The 16,631-nt window shown below is 36.7% G+C and overlaps 3 protein-coding genes across 3 annotated transcripts; 1 reads left to right on the top strand and 2 right to left on the bottom strand.

The window, feature by feature from the left end:
• Positions 1-1,018: 1,018 nt before the first annotated feature.
• Positions 1,019-3,545, bottom strand: LOC130738795 (multifunctional methyltransferase subunit TRM112 homolog A-like). Its single transcript, XM_057590948.1, has 2 exons — positions 3,337-3,545; positions 1,019-1,698 (listed from the first exon to the last, which is right to left on the bottom strand). Exon 2 carries the CDS (start codon positions 1,660-1,662, stop codon positions 1,294-1,296), a length of 369 nt encoding a protein of 122 aa, XP_057446931.1. The 5' UTR covers positions 1,663-1,698; positions 3,337-3,545; the 3' UTR covers positions 1,019-1,293.
• A 1,643-nt stretch (positions 3,546-5,188) lies between these two features.
• Positions 5,189-8,958, bottom strand: LOC130735538 (WUSCHEL-related homeobox 1-like). Its single transcript, XM_057587487.1, has 4 exons — positions 8,071-8,958; positions 7,492-7,833; positions 7,180-7,256; positions 5,189-6,064 (listed from the first exon to the last, which is right to left on the bottom strand). The coding sequence occupies exons 1-4, from the start codon at positions 8,255-8,257 to the stop codon at positions 5,570-5,572; spliced, it is 1,101 nt and encodes a 366-aa protein (XP_057443470.1). The 5' UTR covers positions 8,258-8,958; the 3' UTR covers positions 5,189-5,569.
• A 2,500-nt stretch (positions 8,959-11,458) lies between these two features.
• Positions 11,459-15,269, top strand: LOC130738794 (uncharacterized). Its single transcript, XM_057590947.1, has 2 exons — positions 11,459-12,885; positions 13,930-15,269. The coding sequence occupies exons 1-2, from the start codon at positions 11,703-11,705 to the stop codon at positions 15,180-15,182; spliced, it is 2,436 nt and encodes an 811-aa protein (XP_057446930.1). The 5' UTR covers positions 11,459-11,702; the 3' UTR covers positions 15,183-15,269.
• Positions 15,270-16,631: the final 1,362 nt, after the last annotated feature.

Raw genomic sequence — 16,631 nt, 5'->3', positions numbered from 1 at the left:
ATTGAAGTTGTCTTCTTGACCCAAGCTAGTCACTTCTGCTTTGCTTATGCCTTTGATGGCTTTTGTAGGTCAACTTATTTCATATTATGGCAATATCTTACCATTTCTGTTTCATAATCGACCGGCAACATTTCATCGTTTTGTAACTTGATGCCTCTTAATTTTTTCTTTATGAATTTGTTTGAATTTCATGCACAATAGGTTAATACAATTTCAAGTACTTACCGTTAATTGACATAATTGGAGCATCCAGAACAATTTCTCTGATTGAATATGCATTATTTGGAAAAAAAAAAGAAATTCGGTATTAATTTCCAAACGTAGTCGCAAACATAAAAATATTTTGTATTAACCTTCTAATTGTAGGTCTTGGCTATGCTTTCCTTCTGCCGAGTAATCGATTCCAAAGCAACCAATCGTTCCTCGTCTAAGTCCAACATTTCATTGAACATCATATCCCAATAATCATTTTGAGGAATTTTTATTGTCTTTGCAACCTGACAGATTGCATTTAAATTTTGACCAGCACCACGACCTCATGACCATAGGTCAATTGGAAGGGAGTAACCCACATCACCCTTCTAGACGAATTCATGTATACCCATAAAATCTTATTCAACAAAACTCCGGCAAAAGTTGGTGGGGAGATCTCAGTAACAATGAATGACAGGTGAAAGCGGAAATAAGAAAAAAACATTATATTTTTACTTTTTTTATCATTCATTCAATTATATCCATCCATTTAAAGAACATTCTAAGAATCTCAAATCCGATGGTGGTCCACCGGTGGACCAAATTATTATTGGTAATAATGGTTCACCCTAATATGGATCCCTTCTTGTAAACACTAATACAGTAGTAAGTTCAAAATGGTTCGTGATGAAAAGTAACTTCCTATAATTAAAACGTATCTTAGAAAACCTGACTTTTTCTTTTATCTTTCTATATTTTATTTAAATTGTAAAAGTAAACTGTCATCCTAATAATTGGCATCATCTATAGATATAGAAGCAGGAACTAATCGAAATCAAGAAGCCTTTGATGCTCTTGATGCAATTTGAGCTAACATGCCAGCTGGAAATAGTCAAAATTATCCATGAATAGCCCAGCAAAAAAGCCACACAATACACCATTTGTCAACAAAATAAAGCAAACTTGATGATCAAAACTATAAATCCATTGAAGTTGAATTCTTTCCAGTACTAGCATTTTTAACTACATAGTGACAGAGAACATAGTAAACAGAGAAGGGTGCTCGTACAGGGGAAGGTGATCATGGATTAACAGCAAAATTCAGACCTCGTCCTCGTGAAGAAGCATGTTCGGAATGCCCTTACTGACAGGGAAGCGTCGTCCGGTCTCTGGGCAAACAAGAGCGCCTTCTTCAAGGTGGAGTTCCAAGAGGGCATGGTGAAACCTGTTCAGGAATTCATTTGAATCTAGCATAGAAGAGTCAGCCTCCTCAGGTAGCTCAGTGTATCCCATGGCCTGTGATGCAACCACAAAAGCCTTCCAATCAATCTTATCAAACATTTTTTTCAGGAAGTCACCATTCATTTCCACCGTCTTTTCCACCACTTTCACTGCTTCGATGCGCAGTGGGAATCCATTCACCACGCCCTTTATGTTTGATGATAGCATGTTGTGTGTTAGTAGTCTCATTTTCCCAACAATTCGATATCAGCAGCAGCACTTAGCCTTCCAAGTTCAAAATACAGATAAACAACACAAAGTTAACAACTCAAACATCCCTAGAATACATAATACATTTAGAGAAGAATGTAAAGAGCACTTGCATGGAATTTCCTAACCATAAGCTTGCAGCATGCACTTCAGGGGACATAATTACAGAACGTACAAGACTAAAAGCTTTTTTGCAGTCTGCTAAAGAACATGTATAAATAATTAAATAGTGTTGATTTTCTTTTTTCTTCTTTTCTTTCTTAATATGGAAAACATCAAGGCTGTATTAAGTAGGGTTTATGGTGCGTTAACATTAGCATATTAGCAAGCTCAACTGCTCATTATACATGCAGCCAGCCAAATGGAGAGCAATCGAAGCATGGATTTTGTCAAGGAGAAATTCTAAGATATTAAAGTATAAATAATCTGTTTCACGACTTTCATCCCTAAACTTGTTCATAATTGAACATTAACAAAGACTCAAAATAAATGTTACACAAAAAAAACACATACAACCAATTAATTGGATTAGCTACCTATAAGGCTATAACAATTGAAATCAGTTAATTAGATGCTTTCCTCCTTCATAAAACACCTAGACACTCATACAACCATTGCAAATTGCTTCTCATGCACTTTATAAATGGTGTTAAATCCTTATTTGTTAGATCAGGAGTTCCTCTAATTCTCTACTAGAACTTCCTCTGCACTTCTAACTTAAAGTCTCTAGCATTGGACATACAATGTAAGAACTGAATTCAAAATTCAAAATCTTGACCCATGACCACTTGAAACTCGCATAACAGAATTTGTTATCTTAAATAAATTTAGCACACATGACATAATTCAGCATCTTAAATCATCTTTAGCACACATACCCCCATCAAACTCAAAAGTCAAAAGTGTTCCATTTGAGTTAAAATTTTACACACAAATTCACTATCAACCAGTAGATTTTTGTTTTATGCATTCAAAACAGATTTCGATAATGGAATTGCTAAGAATGTCAGAATACCATTTTAATCCAAAATGAACTTAGCTTAAGCTTCTCCTACATATCCATTAGGATTCCCAATCCAAAAATCACATAAAAACCATATAATGCTAATGTTGCCTCATAAGATTGATTGCATAAAGCAACTTCACATTCTCAATCACTATATATATCTAGTTTGATTCCATGAAAATAATTTACTACTTTTCGCATCAAGTTGGCACAAGTACCCGTGTAACTAAGTCTAAATGTACAACTCTGATTGTTATCTTATCATATTTCTTTCCTCTCACTAGTTACCACAAGAATAAAACCAATTCATATTTCCTAATAATTCTCATTAGATCAATAACAGTAATAAACCTACAACTTTTATAAATAATATTCAAACTGAAACTGGGTACTTGTTTTTTATGCCAGTAACTGAAACCCTAACAGCTATTACAGTAGCTTCAGCTAACCCTACACTTAAACTCAAACAGCCATTTCATCAAACACCTAATATGCATCAGTGATCAGTCCAACTAAGAAGCTGCTTCCACTGTAGTTACACAGCAAAATAGCACAAAAAAGCTTCCCATATCATAACATGTAAATGGGTTCCGTAAATGAATGCCGCAAATGAAAATCAAGCAAAGGAGATTCGTTTACTGATTTACCTTCAATGGTTTCGAGAAAGATTACTACTGCAGCCGCGAGATGAAGCCTGTGACGGCGACGCCAGAGACAGGGGTGGCTGTGAAACTCCGATCCGGCAAGCGACGGCGGGAAGCGGCGAAGACAAGGGTGGCGGCAAGAGAGAGGAGCGAGGGTCAGTGTTTGTGTGGAATCCTGGTAGCCAATGGGTCTAAACTCTAAACCCCTAAAAGGCACCATTATTCTCTCGTGTATGTTCTGATGTAAAATATTAGCCGTTGATTGTTATAATAAATGGTTAAGATTGATCAGTAAAAAATTAAGATTTAAATAATTTTGTAGTCCCCATTTTACAGTATATTAAAATAAATTATATTTATATTTATATTTCAAAATATTATTCATAAACTAAAAGTAAATCATATAAAAATAAGTCACATTTAAAAATATATATTAATTTTCATCCAAAAAATTATTTATTAATAGCAACATGAATAAAAACATAGGGGTATAGTAAGGCTATTGACTAAAAATGTCAAGTAATAATTTATTCACACCATTTTCTCTCATATATCATTTTTATTCATTTTTTAAATATTCTCTATATTTCTTATTACATCACATTCAAGGGTCTCTGACTTGGTGGCTATTGTGCATACCTCTGACATCATGTTGTTATACAATTTGTGATGGATGACACTCCTGGTCCAGTATGGATATGAACCATGAGGATTATGATCCATCTCAAATTGCATAGCAACATGATGTCAGATGTATTGCTATAATGATCCATCCAAAATTTCATAGCAACACGGTACCAGAGGTAGTGCCAAGTTTGCACGATATCCACCAACTCATGGGTCCTCAAGAAACCAACACATGATCTAACCCATCACCTGTTAGTGGAGGCACGACATGAGGTCACATAGTCACGACGGGAGGAAGCTTAGGCACGGTGAGGTGGTGGCACAAAGGTGGAGGTGGAGGGAGGGGGAGGGAAGAGTTTACTAAGGGAAAGTTAGAGAGTGAGGCAGTTTGTCGCGGGGAAGGCACAAAGGCACGAAGATGGGATGAGGGAGGGGAGGGTACGATGAGGAGAGAACGAGAGTTGGGGTGAAGTTCTAGAGGCGAAAACAACCTAGCTAGTACTCATTGAACATTAGCATCGGCTAGACCAAGGCTGATGCTTGGACATAGATTTCATCGAACATTAGCCTCAGTCAAGCCAACACTAATGTATGGGCCGAAATAATGGGTCAGATCTATTTCAAATTAACATCAATATGAGCCGACATTAAAGTGGCCGGTGATTTTTTTTTAACAAATTAATGCTAATGAACGGAAAACCGACACTACTTTGTGTTGACTTGATCGACAATAACATTAAGTGGCACATATTTTAAAATTGTACAAGGAAGTGTATGTTTTCTCCTTCATTTTAGTGCTTTCATGTCTCACAATAAGTCTCATCTCATTTAATCTTGAAAAATAGTTTCACTTACTTTCTCTTTACAAAACTTTGCAATAGCATCACTTTAGCTAAGGAAAAAGTAAGTTACACACACAAATACAAACATACATGTGTGTGTCATTTTGTTTTGACTTTTTGGTATGAAAATCAAATATCTCTCAATCAAATTCACGAGTTCCACTTTAAATGCACTTGACTCTTTTACCTTCTCTCTCGCACTGATGTGATTTCTTCATTGTCGTGAATAGCACTACATTTCTTACTCCCCCTACAACTAATAAATGATGCAATGCCCCGCATGTGCATTCCCTTGCAATTTTTTCCATGTATGTCACAAAAGAACAAAATAATTCTCCAACCCAATCTCATATATAGTTTAACTTCAAACATCCAAATCTGTCACATCTTACTATGTCTTTAAATCAAACCCTCAGATCAAATTCCTCATACATATCTCATTAAAGTCCTCCACATGTAGTGCAGAGGTATATAAAAATATCAACTATCAAGTTACTAAATAAGGCCTATTTAGTATTTACCATGACCCTTTAGATGTAGTAAATACTTCTAATTTTGATTCAACCAACATAGTCCACATGCAGTCCGAAGGAAAATGCCTGCATCATTCAAAGTCACTGATGAGTGTTCCTACTACAGCACCAATTCCTTGAAACATTCACATCTCTAACAATAAAAGCAGTGCCATTTTCCAACAAACTAACAACACCAAAACACAATCCCATCAGTTCACAAACATGGCTATGTATATATTTATATGTCTCTGATCAATTCTTCAATGGAAGGAACTCAAAAAATTGACTTGGGGTCAGGTTGGAATTCAATGCTGAAGCTGATATCTCTGTCTCTTTATCGTTAATGTCTCCACTGCTGCTGCCATCACCATCACTAGTACTCCTCAAGGGGAAAAGTTGAAGGGTTTGAGACTCCACAACGCAGTTATCATGTTCTTCACTCTGAGGTGAAATGAAAAAGGTGAGATCATGGGTTTTAATGAGGTAATTTCTTACTGTGGTAGTTGTAGTAGTTGCCATGATACTACTAGAAGTGGATGCAGAGGCATTAGGAGAGGTTTTTATGAGGGGTGTGACAGGTGCAGGTGGAGGAGGACAAGTTAACTGATGCATCATGTGCCATGTGTCATTCCTTTCCAGAAAGTTTCTTCTTTGTTGTGATTCTTCTTCATCAAATTGGAGCCATCCACCAAGTCTGCACTCTGCAGCAACCACTGCTTTTGCTGCTCTTTGTGTTGGAACAGATTCCTGTAATTGTTTTTAATTGCAGTCATGCAAACACATGAAAAACTTAACATACATATGTTTGGGAGAGCAAGGTATTGAATGATGACACATATTTCAATTGGGCATTCAATTAAAGTCACACATGTTTCTTTAAGCGAGTGTTTGAATGTGCGTAGTCACAATTGTTGTGGATAAAATTGGTTTTGAAAAAATTAATTATAGTAAACACGAGCTGCAAATGAAGCAATTTAAGTTTGGATACATTTATGAGAAAAATGGTTTTTGTAGTGTGATGTTGTGAATCATTTTTGTAAAATCTTAGAATTGATTATGTTTAATGCATAAGTTACTATCTCTATCTTTTATAGGAGAATTGATTCTGGGGTTGAAATCAATTCTCCAAAATGACTCTTGAACATTTATGTGCATGTTTGAGTAGCCAAAATTATGGTGGACAAATGCAACTTCTTTTAGCTTTTGCGATTGTCCACCATAATTTTGATGTGACCATAATTTTTCATCATGTATCTAAATATACACTATACGATCATCCAAAATTGATTTTACTCTATTAGATTTGACTATGAGGTTCTCAATGTGAAACCAAAAACACACTAAAACTTGTAGCTAGTAGCCAGAATTGATTCAACATTTGACTGTGAAACCAGCCATGCAGCTATAAGACAACTTAAATTAAAGTAGGGTGAGGTTGTCTTTTCTATCATCAAGAGTGATCAATTGTATAGAATGTTATGGGGTTCCCTAAAAGCTAGTGAACTAAATGACATGAATAAGCACAGGAGCTAAGTTTCATGACAAGAGCCCCGACAGAAAGGAAGGAGTTCAGCTTTTAAGCTATTTGCATTTCCCAACAAACAAAGCTTTTGTTGCTTTTGCCGGGTCCTTTCCCATGCTAGTTCAGATCTTTTCATAATACATAATGTTTATCAACTAGATCTTTACCTAGTAATCATATGCAAATTATAATCACTGATTAATGGATATGATGCTTATGATTTCTTGGAGATTAAGCGAATCCCAAAGTTGAAAAAGCAAAAGGTACTAGTCCATGAACAAGGACAGAAAACAAAGACAAAGAAAAGACAAAGAAGGATATTAGATGTAGAATATTAGACCTCTGCATGAGTACTGCAGTTTGTAGAGGGTGCCCAGTTCTTGGTCTGTTCCACTTCAGACATTGTCCTAGTTGCACCTGTACACAAAAAGAAAAACAAAAGAACACAACTTTACATCTCAAGCAAACAACAAGCAACAATTCAAATGAGAAAAAAAAGAAGCAAGCATGTTTAGAAATCCTTCTAAGATTCCAAATCCAAAATCAATTTTCAAGAGAGTATCCTTTCAATAGCTTCTCGATGCTAGAATTGATTCTGAGGAAAAATACAATGATCCAGACATGCTACAAGAATTGAATACATGGGTGTTACCTGGATTTTTCTTCTCCGGAGCCTCACAATCGCGGTGTTGTTGGTGACCATGATCACCAGCAGCAGATGATGATGATTCCATTTGACGGCGGCGCTTTTGCCTTTCTCTGGCTTTGTGATTTTGAAACCAATAGAAAACATTCTTCCCTTCAATTTTACCAAACCTTCTAAGCTGTGCAGTGATGTGCTCAATTTGCTCCGCAGAAGGTGTCCTTGTTCCTCCACTATACAAGTCTTCCAATGCTCTTAGCTGCTCCGGGGTAGGATTCCACCTTGAGCTCACCACAACTGGTGTACCATCATTGCACTCATCTCTCTTGCTCTGCTGCTCTCCCAATATTGCTGCTAAAACAAGCAAACAAATTAGTCCAAGTTGCGAAATCCTTCTCTAGTTGATTGTAAAACCAAAATCATTTCTAGAGAGAAGCATATGTGAGTATAGCTTCTAGTGTCAAAATCGATTCTGAGTAAAAATAAGCTGATGTTAACATGCTATAAGACTAACCAACTAAAATGTGTGCATGTACAACTCAAACACAGAGAAGGAAAGGAAGAGGGGTAAAAAGTAAAACAGCATACCTTGATGATGGTGATGATAGTGATGATATTGTGAAAAGAAAGTGTTGCCATGAATGCTGGTTGTTGTTGTTAAAGCATTGTTTGGAGAAGCCATTGGCATTGGCATGAAAGGCCTGGTTTTCTTTCCACTGAATGAATGATCAGCCATGTTGAACTCACCACCTTCATTGTAACCCACCATCCACATTTTTGTAATGATGAATAGCAGAATGAAGCTACTAGCTATATCAGCTTATAATCATAGGATTATAACTAATGACAGGGGCATGATATGTTATGTGTGTATAAAGTGGGGGTGCTTTGAATAGATTTCTCTGTGTCTGTCTCTTTTTTCCCTTGTCACTTGGTGATGGGAATTGAAATGATATGTGTAGAGTACAGAAATGGTGTTGTTGAAGTTGGAAAAAGCAAGAACAAAGGGAAAATAAAAGTGAGTGTGTACTAGTTTAGCATGCAAGGTTCGAGATTAGAAGGTGGACCAGAAAATGGTAACTCATAGCTACTTCAAAATGAAAAGTAGAAAAGTTTATATATAGTATAGGTTGATGCTGATAAAGCAGAATCTGTTGTTCAAAATGAGCTGTGTGAGCTGAAACTGTGAAGTATATTGGGCCTCAGACATTCAGAGATAGGGATTGATCACTCCCCCGAGAGCAAATAGGAAGAGAGTGTGTGTGTGGTGTTGGTTTAACATGGGACAAAGTGAGGGTGACTTGTGTGTGTTTGTGTATGGAAAATTTTGATAAATTCACACCCACTTTTCTTTTTATCTCTTTTTAAGATTAAGATTTTATGTTGTTAAATAGTGTCTCAATTTCTTATCTCATTAATAAAACTTTGTCATGCCAATTAAAAAACATGAGTGAGGCAATTATAAATTTAGAATAGGAGGGTTCTCTTTATCGCCCTTGTTCTTTTCTCAGTATAAACTATGGATTTTTACACTTACCAAGTATTTATCTAATATTTTCCTATTATATATCATATCTATCGATTATCTCTTTTTTTTTTTTTCCATATTTCTAATATGGGTGTCAATGCTACAATGAAACTTTTTTTTATCAAGAAACAATTAATCTCTATTTTTACAAAAGTATCTACAATGCACATATACTTCATTTTTCTATTTATCCTTACTTCATATTATTTCATATATACTGGCCACAGATTCTGAGTTTAACTCTCACCTCCCCATAGATTGAAGGTTTGGAATCTCATGCGTCTAGTAAAACCCAGTTGGTGGGCAATTCTCCTCCAAGAGTTCCTCTAACACTCCACCTAGGAGTGGGCCTTTGCTGGTTTCCTTGGTGCCCTGCTGATAGTTGTGCTTTTTGTCTTTTCTACCATTATTTTTACCAAAAAAATATATACTACATCTATTACACATGTCTCTTATCTTATATTATCTCTTAGAATTCAAGTGTGAGTTGAAGTCTCACATTAATTATGAATAAAAGAGGTGAAGATTTTATAAAAGATAAAATCCATATATTCAATGTTTAAATATACAATTTTAGATAAAGATATGGTGTATAAATATCTTGCTGTTTTATGGTGTTAGTTCATTAGTGGATTAGTGGTTTGAGCTCTAATGTCTCTTGAACATATCTTTCATCTATACTAATACTAATTTGGATGTTAGCAGTTTAAAAAGAAAGAGTAGGGATAGGGAAGAAGAGGAGAGGAGAAAGTTGGAGATGTTTGGGAGTGGGGAATGAAAAAGGACGTAACGATCATGAGGGCTATGATGAGGCTCATCACCGGCCCCTTTTTCCACCTCTCCCATTTATTCATGTCTCGTGCCTTTCTCACCAATTCTCAATCCAAACTGCCCCTCTTTCACTCTCACCCTTTTCTTTGTCTAAAATGCTGACCAGACCACACCCCTCTCTTCTCTATCTTCTGCAATTCTTCTGTACAGAATTTTGTCTCTAGCTACTTCTAAGTCTAACCAATGAAAATAAATGACAATTGGTTTTAGTACCAACCCTACACATTTTCATGTCACCCTCATTTCAAAAATATTTCTGTCGTTATGAATAATTTGGATGACCATTATGGGTTAAGTTCAAGCCCATGTAACTTGGCTTTTTCATCCATATTCACCCCTATAAATACAAAGGAGATGCATCAAGATGAGCACTCATCATTCACACTATTCTCTCTTCTTTTGCTCTCTTCTCTCTAGACGCTTGCTTCTCTCTACCTCTTTTCTTATATATACTTGCTATGCTCACCCTTATTCTTAACACGTTATCAGCACGATAGTCTCCAAAATTTCTAAGTTCTTCCACTTCTTTTTCAAGCCAGTGCTATGAAGTCAAGAATCCTTCTCCAAGTTTTTTTCCCAAAAATCAATATTCATCAAGGCGTAAAATATAGCATTTGTGTGAAATGTTATAATTTTATTTTTTGTATAATTTATTCTTTGAATCCTTATTTTGTACATTGATTAAACTACGAGTTCAGAAAAACCATAGTAGAAATTTTTATGAATCCTGAAAATTCATAAACTATGAGTCCATAAGTACCATAGTAGAAAACTTTTTGAATCCTGAAGATTCATATGACATAGATCCAGAAGAACCAAAGCATGATACAAAAGCTATGGATCCAAAAGAATAGTATGATATCCTTTAGCTATGAATCTAGAAGATTCATAACACAAATTAACTATGAAAAATTGTTGTTTTTCACAGTTTGAATCCAAAATCATTTCTAATATTATTGATTGACCATTAATAATCGAGGAAGAATGAGCCACGGTATGAACCAGGGGACTGATAATATAATTTTGGCATGATTGCCCCATACGAAGAAATTTGGGCATTTAATCATATATGTGAAAGGCACTAGCAATATTAGCTCAAATGATAATTGATGAAATGCAATGAACCATGTCTTGGGTTCAATTTTAGTGCATGGAAAGTGCTAAAGATGAAAAGGAGGTAGTCTCTTTAAAAAAAAAAGTGTCTTTAGTCCTTCATAACGTACCTCGTTACTAGTTGATGTTTAAATTTTATATTAATTCAATTATTTTACGATTGCAGTTACAATTTTCTTATTAAATTTTATAACAGTAAATTGATGTTTCTTAATGCTATTCAAATGATTTTATATGACTTTATTATTTGATTTCTAAGACCACTTACAATGGCATGTTGAATGCCATGTTGAAACATGTTGAGAGTTGTTGAAACCATGCAATGGTTGGTTGAAAGCGGTTGAAAGTGGGAAAATGTTGAACCGGTTCAACAAAGTTGAGAGGAGCATCCGGAGCCACGTGGCAGCTCCGGATTGGAGAGAGCAAGGCGCGTGCACGACACGCGCCGACAAGGCGCGTGGCGTGTCAGTGGGAGAGGAGAGAGAAGACCGAGTGGGTGAGGATGGGACGCGTGGCAGCGTCCCATTGGCCAGCCGGATTTTTTTTTTTAAAAAACTTTAAACTGAATTATCTTGTTGAAAATGTTTTTTTTTTTTTTTTTTTTTTTACCAAAATTCATAACTTTTTTTTCTCTATAAATACAGACTTGGTTTGATAGATTTGGACACAGAAAAAAAAACCAAGTTTTTCCCCATCTTTATTATCTCTCTCACCATCTTATTATCCTTCTATTAGCATTTGTTTTGAAATGGATCCCAACAATCACCATTACAACACCCAGAATTCTTCAAGCTACCCAATTTCCAACCAAAATCCCAACAACTATGAAGATCCAAATCAATTTTCTTACCCACGTCCTCAAAATCCCACCAATTATCAAGTCCCACATCAATTCTCCAACCAACGTCCTCAAAATCCAAACTATTTTCAAGTCCCACATCAATTCTCCAACCAACATCCTCAAAATCCAAACTATTATCCAGATCCAAATCAGTATTCGAACCAGTCATCATTTGTTCCAAACTTTCATCCATCTTATGGATCTGTGAGATATCCATCTCAAACACCCCAGTCTAGTGGTTATATGCCAATGGTTCGTGCAAATTTTCCTAGTGTTGATGGACCGGAATTTCCGGAATTTTCAACACAAGTCAATCTTGGTGACGGGTCAGCTGATAATGAAGTCAATGAAGTCACTCCTAAGAGCAAAAAAACGCATGCACCCGCATGGAACACTGCACAAAATATGGTGCTAATTAGTGGGTGGATTAACTGTGGAACAAGCAGTGTTGTGGGGAAAAACCAGAAAGGAGAAACATTTTGGAGAGATATTGCTGAGTATTGTAATGAGCATTGCTCATTCGATCCTCCGCGTGATGGAATTGCATGTCGAAACCGTTGGAATTATATGAACAAAATACTGGGTAAATGGATTGGCGCTTATGATGCCGCTAAGCGTCAACAAGGAAGCGGTTGGTCGGATAATGATGTTTTGGCAAAAGCGCAGGAATTATTCGCATGTGGGAAGAATGTTCAATTTACTTTGATGGAAGAATGGATCGCTCTCCGTGATCTACCACGTTTTTGTAGTCAAGTAGGAGGAAATGGTGGCTCAGCAAGTAGTGGATCTAAGAGATCTCACGACAGTGATGCATGTGGCTCAACCACTATAGGATCAATTCCTCGTCCAATGGGTAGGGAGGCAGCTAAAAGAAAGAATAAAAAGAAAAGTAAAGAACCTGTCGTTGAGGAGAAGGGGAAAGTTTGGGTTGAATACAAAGATTTGAAGGCTCAAGAGATTGCACGAATTGATAAGCTAACAATGGTGCAAGAACAAACTAACCAATTGATGAAAACCAATTTGTATCTCAAGCTAAGTTCTGAAGAGGATCTCGATGACCGTAAGAAAGAGCTGTTGAGTAAGTTGGCCCAAGACCTATTTGGTAATTAATTTCAATCGAGTATTTGTCTGTATTCGGTCAAACCCGCCAGTGGTGTCAAGTCTGTGGTGTTTGCTTTAACCATTTGTCAGTGTTGTCGTCAAGTATGTTGTGTTTTCTTTAATAATTTGTCAGTGATGGCAAGTCTGTAATGTTCGGCTTTAATGTATGAGTTATTGTGTTTGAATATGTTCCACTCAATTCGAATCTACTCCTTTTCCGATTATTAACTCTAGTGGGTAACTTGTTTCGAATCTGTCAGTGGTGTCAAGTCGGTGGGGTTTGCTTTAATAATTTGCCAGTGGTGTCAAGTCGGTGGGGTTTGCTTTAATAATTTGCCAGTGGTGTCAAGTCTGCAGTGTTCGGCTTTAGTGTATGGGTTATTGGGTTTGAATATGCTCCACTCAATTCGAATCTACTCCTTTTCCGATTATTAACTCTAGTGGGTAACTTGTTTCGAATCTGTCAGTGGTGTCAAGTCGGTGGGGTTTGCTTTAATAATTTGCCAGTGGTGTCAAGTCGGTGGGGTTTGCTTTAATAATTTGCCAGTGGTGTCAAGTCTGCAGTGTTCGGCTTTAGTGTATGGGTTATTGGGTTTGAATATGCTCCACTCAATTCGAATCTACTCCTTTTCCGATTATTAACTCTAGTGGGTAACTTGTTTCGAATCTGTCAGTGGTGTCAAGTCGGTGGGGTTTGCTTTAATAATTTTCCAGTGGTGTCAAGTCGGTGGGGTTTGCTTTAATAATTTGCCAGTGGTGTCAAGTCTGCAGTGTTCGGCTTTAGTGTATGGGTTATTGGGTTTGAATATGCTCCACTCAATTCGAATCTAGTCCTTTTCCGATTATTAACTCTAGTGGGTAACTTGTTTTGAATCCGTCAGTGTCCACCATTCAATTTACTTATATATATGGATTCATAGATCAATTTATGTACCAATATCCAAAACCTCTTACTTTCTACTTCGAATTTCACAACAAATGGATCCTTTTGATCCTTTTGAGAATCCTTGTGAAAATCCTTTTGATATTGCAACATACCTTCAAAATTCTCAACTTGAAGAAGCTCTTATACTCAACCAATTAGGGTTGGGTCCAAACCAAAATTTGGAAGATAGTGCACCTCGTAGAAAGTATGTCCGTAGAGATCATGCAGCAGCAAACCGAAGGCTAATTGACGACTACTTTGCCAATGAGCCTACATATGACGATTCAATGTTTCGTCGTCGGTACCGGATGCAAAAACACGTTTTCCTTCGAATCGTTGGGGACCTTTCAAGTAGTGATAACTACTTCACCCAGCGAGTTGATGCAGCCAAGAAAGAAGGTATATCACCCTTAGCAAAATGTACCACAACAATGCGAATGTTAGCATATGGTGTGGCAGCAGATGCAGTCGATGAGTACATCAAAATAGGAGGTACTACAGCACTGGAGTGTTTACATAGATTATGTAATGGAATCATACGATTGTATGAGCACGAGTACTTGAGAGCACCAACTCAAGAGGACCTGCAAAGAATACTACAGGTTAGTGAACAAAGGGGGTTCCCAGGCATGATCGGGAGTATTGACTGCATGCACTGGGAGTGGAAAAATTGTCCTAAAGCATGGGAAGGTCAATTTACTAGAGGGGATATGGGAACCACTACAGTTATTCTTGAAGCAGTTGCATCTCATGATCTATGGATCTGGCATGCCTTTTTTGGATGTCCGGGAACGTTGAACGACATAAACGTTCTAGATCGATCACCAGTGTTTGATGATGTGGAACAGGGAAAGGCTCCAACTGTGAGTTTCATTGTGAATCAACGTCCCTATAATATGACATACTATCTAGCTGATGGTATCTACCCTTCTTATCCAACTTTCGTCAAATCGATCAGACTTCCTCAAAGTGAACCGGATAAGTTGTTTGCACAAGTTCAGGAGAGATGTCGGAAGGACATCGAACGTGCATTTGGAGTTCTTCAAGCTCGTTTTAAAATCATCCGTGAACCAGCTCGTTTGTGGGACATAGCTGATTTGGGTATCATTATGAGGTCATGCATCATATTACATAATATGATTGTTGAGGATGAACGAGATACATTTGCTCAACGTTGGACCGATTTTGAGCAATCTGGGGAAGGTGGATCTAGTACACCGCAACCATACTCGACCGAGGTGTTACCCGCTTTTGCAAATCATGTGCGTGCTAGATCCGAGTTGCGTGATTCGAACATTCATCACGAACTGCAAGCAGATCTAGTGAAGCACATATGGACAAAGTTTGCAAATGCTTCGTGATGGAAGATGATTTGTATCGTACTAATTACGTTATTTGTGTGTTGTGTGCTTAGTTTGTTGTCTTGCATTTTAAGTTAAGAAAATAAAATAAATTATTGTGTGCTTCGTTTATCGTCTTCCATTTTTTAGTTAAGGAAATAAAATAAATTATTATCTATATTAAAAAAAATTAATTCGTTAAGTGTTTATTATTTAATTTAATTTAAAATAATAATTGTAATTTTATGTAAATAAAAAAAACAAAAACATAAAATTAAATAAAAATATGAAATAAAAAGTGGTGGGGTAGGGTGAGTGGTGGGGTAGGGTGTTGAGAGAGAAAACCATTGGAGTGGGTATTTGTTGAAAGTGTGTTGAATTGGAGAGAGAAGATGATGTGGAGTGTTGGGAAGATAAAAAGTGGTGTTGAATGGGAAAAACTTGTTTACACCATTGTACATGGTCTTAGAAAGAAAGTTCAAAAAAAGAAGATTAGAAAGAAGTTAAACTTTAATATTTTTACTCTTGATTGATATGCGTTTGGTCCATTTTCAATATTCTAGTTTTAATAATACTCATATTTCTGTTAATTGTCTAATTATATCTAAGTGTGAGATTGTTAGATATTTTATGGATTAACATTAAACAATTAATTAGAATATGTATTGACATAATCAATTTAAAATTTACAAGCAATTTCTAAATATGTATCTTAATATAAACTGAATTACTCTTCAAACTCTTCTTAACTAATGGTAGTTGACCTAGTTCTCATATAGAAATTAAACATGTTGGTCTCGCTTTGGATTACTTTTCTTGACTTTTGGCTTACCACCACCGGCGATGTCGTCTTGCTTGTCGTTGTCGTCGTGGCTTCAGTTCTTCATCCACAAGTTACCGAACAGTGACTACATTGTGATTCAATGTTCAAAAGATGAAACTGTCAAATCTGTCCAAGAAAGGATTGAAAGGATAAGTAGAATTCTTGTCCACGGGCAGCGTTCAGGCAAATGAGGGATTGAAAACAACGCTAAAGACACAAAATATAAAAGTGGGCTTCCATTAAGTTAAAACTGTTGAAATTCTTGATAAGACCTTAGAAGGATGATAGGTACATGTATTATGTCTTGGTGAGTGTGAGAACGGGATGAGAGAGAAACTAGAGAGAGGGTGGGAGAGAGCGGGAAGTCGAGGGGGTAGCATTCGACGAAGAGAGAATGGTGGAAAGGCTGCTGGCGCAAGTGATGGAGATCAAGGCTGGATTACAGTTACAGGAAGAAGATAGAGGAATGTCACTTCATTCTATTTCTCACACTTTCCCGACAACTTTGATGCCAAATCTATGTGGGGAGTTTTTGGAAAGTATGGAAAAGTTAAGGAGGTTGTGATTCCTAACAGGGTGAACCGAGCGGGTCTTCGTTTTGGCTTCGCCAGATTCTGGGATGTGGTGGACTGCAGGTATATGGAAAG

Source organism: Lotus japonicus, chromosome 2 (genome assembly GCF_012489685.1).
Source record: "Lotus japonicus ecotype B-129 chromosome 2, LjGifu_v1.2".
NCBI classification, from domain to species: domain Eukaryota; kingdom Viridiplantae; phylum Streptophyta; class Magnoliopsida; order Fabales; family Fabaceae; genus Lotus; species Lotus japonicus.
This window is presented reverse-complemented; position numbering and strand designations above follow the sequence as displayed.